At 38.4% G+C, this 13,862-nt stretch overlaps 1 protein-coding gene across 3 annotated transcripts in view; it reads right to left on the bottom strand.

Moving 5' to 3' along the window:
- Positions 1–2,800: 2,800 nt before the first annotated feature.
- The window catches only part of mrtfbb (myocardin related transcription factor Bb), a 50,924-nt gene continuing 39,862 nt past the window's right edge, over positions 2,801–13,862 (bottom strand). For all 3 annotated transcript variants that reach the window (XM_055189548.2, XM_055189542.2, XM_055189552.2), the window contains 7 exons: positions 13,355–13,523; positions 12,568–13,272; positions 12,409–12,489; positions 9,067–9,213; positions 7,558–7,692; positions 7,400–7,460; positions 2,801–7,317 (listed from right to left, as the gene is read on the bottom strand). In XM_055189548.2, coding sequence (XP_055045523.2) covers positions 6,881–7,317; positions 7,400–7,460; positions 7,558–7,692; positions 9,067–9,213; positions 12,409–12,489; positions 12,568–13,272; positions 13,355–13,523 — 1,735 coding nt within the window. In that variant the 3' untranslated portion in view covers positions 2,801–6,880. The remainder of the gene's footprint in view (positions 7,318–7,399; positions 7,461–7,557; positions 7,693–9,066; positions 9,214–12,408; positions 12,490–12,567; positions 13,273–13,354; positions 13,524–13,862) is intronic.

The following is a 13,862-nucleotide window of genomic DNA, read 5'->3' on the forward strand; positions in this document are numbered from 1 at the left end:
AACACATGTTTTGTGTTTTTATCTGTTTGTGGTGTAGTTGTGTAGCTGGCTGCTGCCTGATCCCATTCTGTATAGATTCCTTCAAAAACATTGAACACAAGTGTCCAAGATGTCGGAGTCACATATACACATGCAAAAAACTCTGAAGGGTGGAACTCTCAAAATCACGTCAGGTGATTTCAACCACTGGATAAGATCTCTATGGAGATATCACAGCATCTGTAGTTAGTGGGATTATTTATTCCTCTTTTTATCATGAGGATATTTTCGAGTCACTGGAATTTATGTGACGTCACCACACAACGCCATCACAAAGATACTACAGGGACACGAATGCCTGAACCATCCTGAGATTAAAAGACTTGCTCGATGATGGATGGATCATGGCTAGCTTCTTGTAGCGTTTGATCCAGCGACATTCTGGTTTTAAGCCCTGAAGATTAACTATACCAAGCATCCCTGAAGATATAGACCTTTAAGTGTCCTTTCAGGGATGCATGTAGTTATTCTGTTTTGAGAATGGTAAGCGGCTCCTTAGATGTCCCCTTGATGTATTTTTCATGTTTCGAGCTTCAAGAACATTCAAGGTTTATATGCATGCTTTAAAACTGATGAATACTCAATCAAGCACTAAATACTTTTAGGATGTACTCGAAGATACAATATGGATTAAGATGCAACACTGCAACAAAACTGTGAACATTCTGTAACTGTGTACCGAATACCTTTCACTTTTTACATTTTTTATTTAAATATTTTTACATTTTTTAAAGACTGCTGCGCTGTAATAATAAATTTAAAATAAATAAATAAATATAAATAATATTAGTTATATTATATAAATATAATTTAATCAACCTCAGTCCAGGGGCCTATACCATGAAGCTGGTTTAGTTGGTTAGCCAGCTTTGTTTAAGATTAGTTTGTGCAAATCCTGGGTTTTAGGTACCATGAAAATAGCTTTTACCAACAAGGCCTGCACATTGGCTTGGTTTTGTCAACCTGAAACTAATCCTGTAACCCTGAGTTTGTTTAACCATTTTCATGGTACGGGCCCCTGATCAAAACTACTAAATGTTTACAAAACTCCCCGAATTTGCCAAGTTCAAAAATGATGTCACTGATTTTGGGAAAAACACAAAATGACTTATTTTCAATATAAATGTTTAACCTTTTATCACAGTCTTGGGCATGTCAAAGATTAGTAACAACATTGGTTTTGATGCATTGTTTGTTTTTGTGCAGCATCAGATTTTATTTTTCCCCCTCATTTACTGTTTGTGGCTGTTTTTGCCCTTTTTGGCTTCCATTATAATGATTTTTTATTTCAAAGCCATGACACCACACAATCATGCATTTTTGATTGTTGGTGCTGGTAAAATTAGATATTATTACTGTTGATTACCAGGTGAAACCATTAACCCTTTAAAAAGGCCTGTGGAAAAAAAGCATCTCGAACATAACGAAAGGTTAGTGAATATTTGCCCACAATGTACTGAGTTTTTTAAAGTCCCAAAATGTGTGTCAAAATAAGATTTGTCAACAAAAATCCTGAGCTGAAACATAAAGAAAGTTGTGGCCAAATTAAGACTCAACAGCATCCCATAATGGATGAAAACGTTCCCAACATAACATAAGGGTTAAAAATGTTTATTCAACTTAAATTTTTAACCTAAAGTAACATCAAAGTGAAATTTTAAATTAAAAAATTACTTCAATTTGTAAAACTTAAAAAATATTTTTTAAAGTATATTCAACTTTTTACAGTGTAATCTGCTTCTAATACCGGTCTCTCTTTTGCAATATGGATTAAGATAATGTTTTTTTTTACCTAAAGTAGCACCAAAATGAAATTTTAAATAAAAATTATTTTTTAAGTTTTACAAATTGAAGTAATTTTTTAAAGTATATTCAACTTTTTACAGTGTGTAATCTCCTTCTCTCTTTTGCAATATGGATTAAGATATGCAATGTTTATTCAACGTAATTGTTTTTTTACCTAAAGTAACACCAAAATGAAATTTTAAATAAAAAAAATATATGTTAAGTGTTACAAATTGAAGTAATTTTTTAAAGTATATTCAACTGTTATCAGTACCGGTCTCTCTTTTGCAATATGGATTAAGATATGCAATGTTTATTCAACGTAATTTTTTTTTACCTAAAGTAACACCAAAATGAAATTTTAAATTAAAAAATTTTTTTTTAAGTGTTACTAATTGAAGTAATTTTTATTCGACTTTTTACAGTGTGTATAATCTGCTTCTGATACCAGTCTCTCTTTTAAGAAAAAACATAAACAGTTAGAAATGTGAAATGTTAATTTATTATAAATTAATTTTAATATAATTTTTTTCACCGAGTTACCCTGTCAGAAGAAAATGTCAAAAGTTGACCCAAGCTGTCGTCAGTACCCTTTGAAAAGGTCCGCACCATTTAGATATACATCTGGTACCAATTTACCTTTGAAGTACTAGTATGAATTCTTCAGGTGCAAGTAGTTTTTAAAAGGGTACCGGTCCAGTAAAAGTATAAGGAATAATATTATTAGTATCAGTGAGGATGTTAGAGATAATATCTTTTAATGAATAGCATTTTATACTTAAATAAAAACATATGGACACATATATATTTATCATTTTTTTAATAGTAACTGTTCATAAAAGGCACTTGACACCATACTGTATTGTGAACTTTAATTTTTTCTGAATTGTGTTAAACATATGCATGGTCTCTTGTGTAACTTAATGTGCATTTAATCTGGTTTGGTTTGCTAAAATCAAAGCCAAACAAGTTCAGGTTTCAAATACAGAAACATTTTAATGATAAAAGGCTGTATATACAATAAAAATATATACAAAGACAACCTCAAAACATTATTTACACTTGCACAAATATGTTTGTATAAAATGTAGAATGTAAAAATATATACACTGTGCAAATATGAGGCATACAATCTATATCACGCTCTAAAGGGTCAAAAGGATTTAGTGACTCACTTGCTAGTCTTTAAAGACTGAACTTGATCAGCCTAACAGATAATCAATTTGCTGGGCATGTACAAAAAAACTTAAACACCTCATATCACCTTTATAACTTCCCATAAGATCTTTGATATAATTTTGTCAGCTGTAGCCTTATAAAGCCTTATAATACATATAAAGGTCTATTTGCACATTAAACAATGTATACATTTAAAGGGGACATTTCAGAAGACTTTTTTTAAAATTTAAAATAAATCTTTGTTGTCCCCAGAATATGCATGTGAAGTTTTATCACATAGATAATTTATTATAACATGTTAAAATTGCCACTTTGTAGGTGTGAGCAAAAATGTGTCCTTTAAAATGCAAATGAGTTGATCTCTGCACTAAATGGCAGTGCTGTGGTTGTATAGTGCAGATTAAGGGGCGGTATTATCCCCTTCTGACATCACAAATTTCAATGAGCTATTTTTTACATGCTTACAGAGAATGGTTTACCAAAACTAAGTCTTTCACATTTTCTAGGTTAATAGAAGCACTGGGGACCCAATTATAGCACTTAAACATGGAAAAAGTCTGATATGTCATGATATGTCCCCTTTAAGATACATGCGAGCACTGCATAAATGCAGTAAAATGGTCTGTTTACATAATCATGAGCTTTGGATCTCTGCTAGAGACAGAATAAAAATCCCTTAAAAAGTACATTTCCAAATATAGAAATACATTCTTTCACTTTGACGACATGTTTGGATAAGGACATGATTGTCAATGAGTTAATGTTCCTTCCGAAGTCAAGTAAGTGCATTTTTTTTTTTGGCATATTTTACAGAATATTGAGGCTGTGATCTGCTATAACATCTGCCAAAGTGGTGTACAAATTCATTCAGCTGTCTGTTTGAACAATTTCCAGCAGGTGGTGCTACATTTTCACATTTCATAGAAAAACAAAGACGAACTGAAACCTTGCAATAAATGAAGCCGAGGTTTAGTGCTTAAGGTACATTCACAAAAACACATCATCTGTACTCAGTGCTAATAAATGAAGCTGTAATGCTGTGAAATATTGTAAATTTAGGCTTCTACAGTACATAGTACACGAGTCACACTGCAGTCTGACCAATCAAACTGAAGTGATGTCATTCTGCACATATCAGGATATGGAAAAATCAAATCAATGGCTTTGTTTTTCTCAGTTAAGAACACAACAATACTAGATCATCTGCCCTGTGTGCCGAGTTAAACCAACCTTTCTTTACACTAGAGGGGCCATTATCATCCATAACAAAAGAGTAAAGTTTGTGTGCCTCTCATTCGCTTTGTTTTTGGCCCACGCTGGGTTTGGTAAACAAACTCTTCCCGATTGTCCACAGACCAGTTGCCAGCGATGTGTCGGGGATAAATTTGAATGTTTTGCAAATCGAGAGCGATGTGTTTCAACAGATCTCTTCTTTGTCCGCCATTATTTAGCTGCCAAAATTAACAGAGTACCCTCATGGAAAAGTGCAGCTGACTGTAAATCTACGTGATCCACCGGACTGATTTCCTTCAGTAATTCAACAACTACCATGGCACTATATTTCCCTCACATATGTTTGACATTTTAATCTAAACATTTCTGAACTAGGCACATGTCAAAAACACAACATATGAACTCACTATAAATCTATCAATTTTGACCCTGTCTGTGACAACGCAGCTAAAGTCATTTTTTCATGTTTAACAGTTTTCTACATAAATTCATCCTACATAATGTGTAGAAATATAACATTGACATCTTTAATATTGAGTAAGGTCATCAAAGCCAATGATCGAAATCAAACTTTTGATTCTTCTAACCTCAGAATTACATTGAGACTTTAACCTGGATTTCACAGACAGGGTCACAATTCAAAGCATAATAATAAAAAACACAGGCCATGTTTAACTGCTTCAAAATATGGAAAGCAAAAGGTCAAAACTGCCTACACGTATAAGTGAAAATAATGAGGTGTCTCTACATTCATTTCTGCCTTGAAAGAGATGTTGGTAACAGTATACTACCACGCACAGATCTGCATTTATAGGCACAAATGAGAAAAGCCGATGCTAAACTATCAGTGGTCGCCATCTGTGTAAATTGTGGTCTGGGCACAGATCGTGTGATCCCAGAATGCTCAGCAAAATCTGAACAAGTGAATCAGTACCAGTTCCTAAAGTCTACAGAGACTGGACATCACTCGCTCGCTTGTGGTCCTTTAGGGTTAACAGTCTTCATCCATTCTTCTGGGGCCTCATATATAAAGCAGTTTGATCGTACAGTGTGCATACGCAAAAATGAACGACAACGTATTGATTCTATGGTTTGTTGGAATTCTTGATTCTGATTGGCTATAAGGTATGGAATAAAATAGTTTAATGCACAGTAACGGACGAAAATAACGCATTATATAACCCAAATTTACCAATTTGGTCAAATTCGGACGAAATTTTTGTCTTGTGGAAGCTTCCGTAGCTTTTCATTACGTTTCGGAATTGAGGTTGGTTGCAATTCGCAATCTTACCACTAGATGCCGCTAAAAACCCATACTATACCATTAATGCATGGAAAGCCCTTGATTATCCCTTACCGTGGGTTCACACTAGCCGCGTTTGAGGCGTCAAAATTGCGTCTACCGCGCATAGTTTGCCGCTTGAACAGTTTGAGTTGAATCACTTCATTCGCGCGCAAAATTCTAGTCATCGAGACATTTACGCGGAAATTCGCATCATGGGAGGAGCTTCTGTGACTCTGCTCGCTTCCTGTAATCACGTCACTACTAGAACACGTTCCTGATTGGTTAACGTGGCGTGTTTTTCCGCCAAAGTTCAAATTTTTCAACTCGCGCGGCAAAGCTCAATTCGCCCCATTCGCGCAAACTAGACGGGCGAATGAGGCGGAATCGTGTCTACCGTGCCGCCAGACCTCCAGACGCGCGTCAACGCATCTTCACATTGACTTAACATTGAAATCACTCTCGCTTGACGCCTCCACCACGGCTGGTGTTAACGCAGCATTATGAAAACAATCTTTGAAGTGGAAACGTGCTAGCCTGGCTCCGCCCTCCTACGTGCTTCCGCTTAATTTTCATTGTGCTTCAGTACAACGTCTGGGACTGCGGTGTAGAGTTTCGTTTTCTCCAGCAAAAATCTGCAGGTCCCATCAGCGAACAGAGGGGGGTTGCTAAAAACGATGACATTGAGGTTGTGCGTCAGTTTGAGTTGTAGTTCAGTAATGGCAGCGGAGAAAGACGTGAGAAAAGCTATTCGGTCCGTTGTTGCAAAACTGCCGAATATACAGAAGTTAAAGCCGGAGCAAGAACAATGTTTGCTAAGTTTTGTTGGTCTGATCATTTGGACTTGTTGTTTCCGGCCGGTTTCGGCGCATGATATACGTCACGACCACACGTTAGCGATTGCCTATGGCAGATCCGGAGTGACTCTGGGCAGATCCAATAGTTTTAAACTTCAACAAACTTCCTTAACGGAAGTAATGTTTTGCAATGGAGCATGGCCAGACTCTCTGTACAAATGAAATGAATGTACGAGAGTCTGGTTGGACCAGGCTAGAAACGTGCTTAGGGTCACGTCAGTTTTTTTTGGAAATGTAAGCCATTCTTTCTGCTCGAAAAGGATTTAAACATTGTCACTTGCTCTTTCACATGCCAATGACATTAATGAGGCATCATTTTAAGGCGGATATCTGAAACTGTTCAGATGTGCACAATTTTTAAGATCATTTATGATTTATAGATTTCACATCTGACAATATGGCGTACGTTTTTTAAATAAATCACACGTACGCAAAATGATTGCATTTAGGATGGTTTCTACGCAGCATTTTATAAATGAGGTCCCAGGAGTCCATCCCGAAGTCCTCAATCCCAGTGTAACTGTAGATCGGGTGAGTCTAGAAAGTCTGAAGAAAAGACAGCAGGAGAGGAGATACCAGCAGTGCCCGGAATGGTCAGGTCCAACCACTCCATGTCGAGGCCGGTGTCCTGCAGATGTAGGGCGGGGGTTTGTGCATCGCTAAAGGTCAGATCTGAAGTGTCCATCGGGGAGTGGGGCTGATCCAGCAGCTGGCTTTTCAGTTCCTCGATCAGTCGCAAGGTCCGTGGCTCCGTTTCCCCCAGCAGGGCCTCCAGCTGGTTATCTGAAGCCAGGGCCACTTGGGGTTGGTTGGGCGTGCGGGCCACGTGTATCTGTGGCGGAGGGCGTGAGAGCACCGTGTTGATAGGTAGGGTGGTGATATTGGCTGTAACTGGGAGGTGTTTGTCCAGAGAAGGATCCTGTCTGGTCATAGGGGATATTTCTGTGCAAAAACAAATGCAATGTTATGCGAATATTTTGCGGCTGAAAACAAACTCGGGATGGTTTCGGTTTACTGTTCTTACCTCCGCTCTCGATCAAAATGTCAAACAAGTCGTCCATGTGCTGACTTGTAGCAGTGGGAACCTTAAATGAAAGAATATGGTGTACATTTATTAGGTTGAAGTATTCAAAAAGCCAGGCATGGCTCCGTCATTAAAATTAAATTTGCTTTAAAAATTACCTGCATCGAGGCTTGAAGGCCACGAGTCTGTTTGACGGCCTCTTCGTAGCGAGGTGGGTCTTTACTCTTTGGGCTGTGATGATTGGTGAATGTAGATGGCTGGAGAATATTACTGATCTGACAGGGTGACGGGGGCTGATCAGAAAATATAAAAGTGACAAATCAACATAAATGCAGTAGATTTAGGCCTGAAACGGTACAGTTAAATAACCAAGTGTAACCATAATGTACTGCAGTACATATAAAAGTGCATATCAGGTTTAATAACAATGCTAACCCTCTTCCAGAGCTCGCAAAATTTCAAAATTGGTAGCCCTTTGGGCAGGCACTCTTTAATTTTTGGTTGCCCGATCAATACTGCCGCTCCATGTACAGTTTGAGCAATTACGAATGAAAAGTGAAAGTAAAAAAAGCTTAATTTCAATACTCAATGCATTAAGTACATATAACTTTTCCGACTAGACGTCACAATAGCCCCAGGAAGTCGGGCTAGCGATTTTGCCCTCCACCATTCATCAGACAAAAACAGGTTGTCCTGCCCTAAAAGTGCACAGGACAAATTATTTTAACGTCCACTTCATTTTAAATGTAAATTTTATAATTACGATCATTTGTCTACTGCCCCTTGTGGCAAAGCTAAGAACTGCATTACGCATTTATGACACGTCTAAATATGTACAAAATATGGACGTGACGTCCGTGACATCACTTATTGATTTGTGAAGAGCATTTTTCGAGCCAAAAGTTGGTAGAGCCTGTCGTCGCCATTTTGGCAGCACGTCACCATTCATCACTCATGGATAAACAAAAACGGGCAAAGAGACGGGACATGGGTGGAGCCTAGCACAATGAGAAGACAATGCTGAATAAAGTCATAATTTTTGTTACTTTTGTATTTTCAATGCTTCAACACATTCTAACTGACCCACTGATGTCACATGGACTACTTTGATGATGTTTTTATTACCTTTCTGGACATGGACAGTATATCGTTACTAGATTTTCAGTAAAGGGTCAACAAGCTCTCGGACTAAATCTATAACATCTTAAACTGTGTTCCCAAGATGAACGGAGGTCTTACGAGTTTGGAACGACATGAGGTTGAGTCAGTAATGACATTATTTTTATTTTTGGGTAAAACTATCCCTTTAATATAATTTAAATGAATGAGTTACAAAAAAATTAATGAAGGGCAAAATTAGATATAGATCAAAAATACGTTTTGTCCCAGGCTGCAAACATTAATTTCTGCTGTAAAGCTGTGCATGTTAACATGGTGGAGGACTCTATAGGATTGACTCCCTTTTGGACCCAGTCTCTAGCGGCCAGTCAATGAATTGCAGTTTAAGTCACTTTCGTGTTAGCTTCACAATAGAGACCAGAAGGCTGCCCCTTGGTTTAAATGCCAATGTGTTGATCCGAGCATGAGCCGAAACCATCACAAGTGTGCATATGGTATGCTTCAGGCCTTACAGAAAATAATTCAATGTACAAGTTAAGTCAACTTACTTTGTTAATAGGTCCGTTTGGGGTCGTGTGTCTCGGCGAGACTCTAGGTGAAGTGCTGAGGAAGCACTGGGGCATTTCAGCCATGGATTGATTCTGGTTCTGTCTGTACTCAAACCCAGAGGTGGAGCTTGCACACAGAGACAATGCCTGCGTAAACACATGCGATAGAAAGAAGTATCATGCCAGTGCCATACGTGAGTGAAAATGTGTATGAAAGTGTGTAAACAGCAGCCTCATCTTCTTGGACCAGGTTTCCTTCAATTTGACTGATTTCCTCTACACTTCTCTCTTTCTGTCAGCAATTTACTCATTTCTTCGTTTGATGTTGTCGACAGGATAATGGATCACCTCAACTCAGATGCTGCCAAGCAAAGAGCAGTTGAGATGCGCACTGCGAGCCTTCTGAGAGGTTTATCATCTGAGCCAAATCAGAGGGAAATGCATCTGGGCCTTGTCATCGCATTAGTAAACCGAATTAAGATTCATGCCGTGTGGGAACATTCAGAGCGAAACCAAAGGTCGAGATAAAATCTACATGCATTTCAAAAAAGACTTGAATAAAAAAACACACCAAATGCTCATACTTTTCATTTTTTTCTGACTGTTATCATTGTTTATGCCATTAATAACAATGTGACTAAAAAGGCTTAGAAGGTCTAAGGCAAAACGTGATTTTTGCAGTTAGAGACACCTTTTAAAAATGGTTTTCTATGAGCAGTGAGCCTTTTGCGCACTGTTGAAGAGCCCCCATTTTCCTTTTCATGATTTTACATTTCTTTTGGTGTGTGAGTGTGTGTTAGTACATGTAAACGATCTGCAAAGTTACAAATACCAAAGTCTACGAATGCACGATTTATCATCTCCAACATAAATCTCTTTTCTTGGACTACAATGAACGCAAGGATTGTAGTCAACAGTTTGCTTCCAAGCGAGTTGACGTGGACTCGATGGACATTATCATAATCAGGCCTGCTTCTGACTCACAGCCTTACTGTAAGTAATCTATGTTTTTATATTTAACAAATGTAATAGTGACTATACAAACCGAGTTTGTATAGTCTTACGCGCGTGAAACTACCGTCACATGCTTGAATTATACGGCCAATCACAATGCACTGGATAGCTGGCCAATCGGAACACATTACGCTTTTCAGAATGATGAGCTTTGTAAAAATCGACGCGTTTCAGAAAGGCGGGGCATAGAGGAGCAACAATAATGTACGGTATGTGGAAAATAATGTTTTTAAACCATAAACCATGTAAACATTGCATTACACAAAATAACGTCCTTTACGCAATATCATAGGGGCTCTTTAATTCGCCCCATATACCTCATGTTTTACCCACCTGCTGCGTCTTGCGTTTTTGTAGAAGCGCTCTGAGCACCAGTCGTTCAAAAAGTTTAATCGGGATCAAAATAATCCAGATTTGGAAATTCTATGTTTTGTTATCCAGGATCAGGTAAACCATCTCACTTTTGTCCTGGTTTTCAAAGCATAATTGGGTTCGATCACCCAGAATCACTTTCCAAATCGATTACTTTTGAACACCTGGCCCATAAAGTTGAAAAAACTGAGCATAAAACGCCCAACGTCATTCTCGTTTTTCTCCATTGTTCAATTAAATGAATATACAGGCAGGCTTTCCTGCAAATACACGGCGTTCCAAATTATTATGCACATGCCATTTCTGTCTATTTTTCCAATACAGTCAGCAAGCCTACAAATTCGACCTTACCCCAAACATATGACAGTGTGGATGTTATTCTATTTACATGAAATAAATGTCAAAAGATAATGTAATACTTCGAAAAATATGCAAAATGTGCCATTCCAAATTATTATGCAGAATGCACTTTAACAAAATTTATAATGATATAATGGATTAAAATGATCCAAAAACAGATATCTGATAAAAGTGGTGTATGGACACAAAACAAACACAATCTAAAATAAATAATGTATTTACACAATAATATATGAGCATATATTTGACATGACTTTAACTCTCCAATTCATTAAACTTGTAAGTATAAAAGTATATTGTATACTTGTCTTTATTTCACTTGAAGACGCTAGTATTGCATCCCTAAGTTGATGTTTTGAATTATAGTGCTGTCCAGCCACAGACCTTTCATACAATGATGCACCACAGGCTCTTAATAGGACTAAGGTCAGAGGATGATGGTGGTCACACCTTGATATCTTTCTTATTTTATGCCCATATGAATTAAAATAGTGATGTTTTTTGCAGCATGGGATGGTGTATTATCCTCCATGAAAGTACATTTATTTCAGAAGACATGATTCCTGTTATATCCCATGTGAAAAAAAATATTTTTAGAAACTCTGCATATCTTCTAGATGCCCGTTTGACCCCCTCAGGGATCCTAAAGGGACCTACCATCTTACTTCCCAATATTCAAGTCCAAATCATTACTCTGCCACCTCTCCATATGATTACAGACTTGTTTGAACATATTGGCTATACACCAACAATCTAGAATGACATTCATCTACATTATTCAGTGTATTATGCATGTCAATGAATAAAACTGTGTGAAAATAGTGTTCTTGTATTCTGAGCTCACAGCAAATGTTTCATTTTTGCAAGTTTTGGTTTGAGGGAGGGGTAGAAATACAGCTTTATGAACTAAAGGATCCCGTATTAAAGGGTGTTCCAAAGACACCAGCAGGTTTAAATACATGTTTGCCTCATATTTGGCTTTTTATTGCTGCCTTTTCCAAATATTTTCCTAAAAATATATTTAAAAATGCCTTTATATAGTCAAATCTTTCTGTACTGTAAATGACTCACAAATCTTATAATAGTTCAATAATTTCTGTTTAAATACACTAAATATAAATTGTTATAGGAAGTCATTTTCTTTTTTAAGATAATGCACAATTTTTGTCTTTAGAAAGATCTTTTTTCATACTAATATTTTAGGAGAACTACAACCCGCATAATAATTCGGAACAGCATATTTTTCAAAGTATCTTTTAACATTTTAATTTCATTTAAATAGAATAACATCCACACTGTCATACAAGTGCTGAGGGCAAAACAAAATTTCCAAACCTACTGACTATATCGGAAAAATAAACAAAAATGGCATGTGCACAACAATTCGGAACGAGGTGTATGACTGTTTAAGCATGCCTAAGATTCTTTATCACGCTACAATCCTTGACTGACTGCACTGTTGATTTTGTGGTTGCCGTGCGACATAAACACAGCGCACTACTTTTTTCATAATAATGAAAAAGGCGTTGCGTCTCGCTGATCAACCCTGAAAAACGCGTTTTGTCTGATCGGGGCCTTAGTAAGTTTTGTGCTTACTTGAGGTGACGTTTGCGTCTGGTTGGAGTGTTGCTGGCTTTGAGCCAAAGCGGGCACTGATGATTGAAGAATACTCTGTGCCTGTAAAGCATACAAAAAAGTTATAAATTTTCTGTATTACACAATAGCGTAAACGGCATATCATGAATGTGAAGAGACCTGTGTGGTGATGGGGTTACTGGTCAAGCTGATGCTATTGGGCAGAGACAGGGGCAACAGGATCTGTGTAGCAGGTTGAGTGTTGATCATAGCCTCCGTCTGCTGATGCAGCACATTGGGGACTTGCTGGGCGTTGATGTAGTATTGCTGAACTGGGGTGTGGTGCATCTGAAAGCGTGACTCTTCCTGTTTCACCACCGTGGATTGCCGCAGGGGACTGGTTTTAAAGTTGCAGCTGGGGGCAGCACCATTTTCATCTTTCACGTGGACCGGCGATTCGGGTTCGGGTTGTAGGCCTCCGGTCTGCTGACTTCTCTTCTCCACCTCCAGCTGCATCTTCAGCTCCTCCACCAGACGCTGCTCCTGCTCCAGCTTGCGCATTAGCTCTTCAATCTGGCGCTCCTTTTCGTGGAGCCGCTGGTCTTTTTCTGACGCTTTGGTCTCCATGGCCACGTCTTCGTGTTTGAGGGGTGAGACGCATATCGCTTCCTTATTTTCCTCCATGTTGACGCTAGAGGCCTCCAAGCGCTCGGGTGACACGGGGGGAGTCGTGCTCATGCCGTCAGGTTGCAGAGCACTTTTGGAGATGTTGGCGTCTGCAAGTTGAGAGGTTTCCTGGCGGGCCTTGAGTCTTTCGATGAGGTCCGTCTTGGTGCCAGACACCGGAAGTCCGCGCAGTTTCAGCTCCCTCTTAAGCTCAGGCACCTATAAGATACAAGGACGTCTCTAATTTTGCAATTTGATAAATATTAAGTACATGCTGAAAAAAGATGAGAATATTACTCACCTTCATCTCATCTAGGCTGGAAGGCAAGGTGTTCGGTTTACGACAGTTCACGGTGTTGTTGGGACGTGACGGGGCAGTGCTGGGTAAAGATACCACAAATGGAGTGTGCAGACTTGGGCTGTTGGTCAGGGTCACGTTAGGGCAGCCGTTTTGACTTTCAGCCACTGGCCTGCAGAGGAGTATAGTGTATTTTAAACGCAATGAGAACTTCCTGTTCCCTCATAATTCACAAACAGCTCTTTTACAGAATAGAAATGGAGGTTGTATCTCGCAGCGAATAAGAATAGAAGGAACTGCACTACTACGGCTGAACTGTTGAAAGGTTTGTTAAGCAAGATTAATAGGTAAAACCGTGGTATTTAAAGGCTATCATTCATAGCACACAATGCCTCCTACATCTATCGCCAAGTAGCGTAGCTCCCTTGCAATGCAATGAACCCAATACTAAATCCTTTTAATGTCAGAGCTGACACGGATATATCAAAATCGTAGCAGTTGCATAGCGCCG

The sequence above is a fragment of the Misgurnus anguillicaudatus genome, chromosome 19 (genome assembly GCF_027580225.2).
Source record: "Misgurnus anguillicaudatus chromosome 19, ASM2758022v2, whole genome shotgun sequence".
In the NCBI taxonomy this organism is placed as follows: domain Eukaryota; kingdom Metazoa; phylum Chordata; class Actinopteri; order Cypriniformes; family Cobitidae; genus Misgurnus; species Misgurnus anguillicaudatus.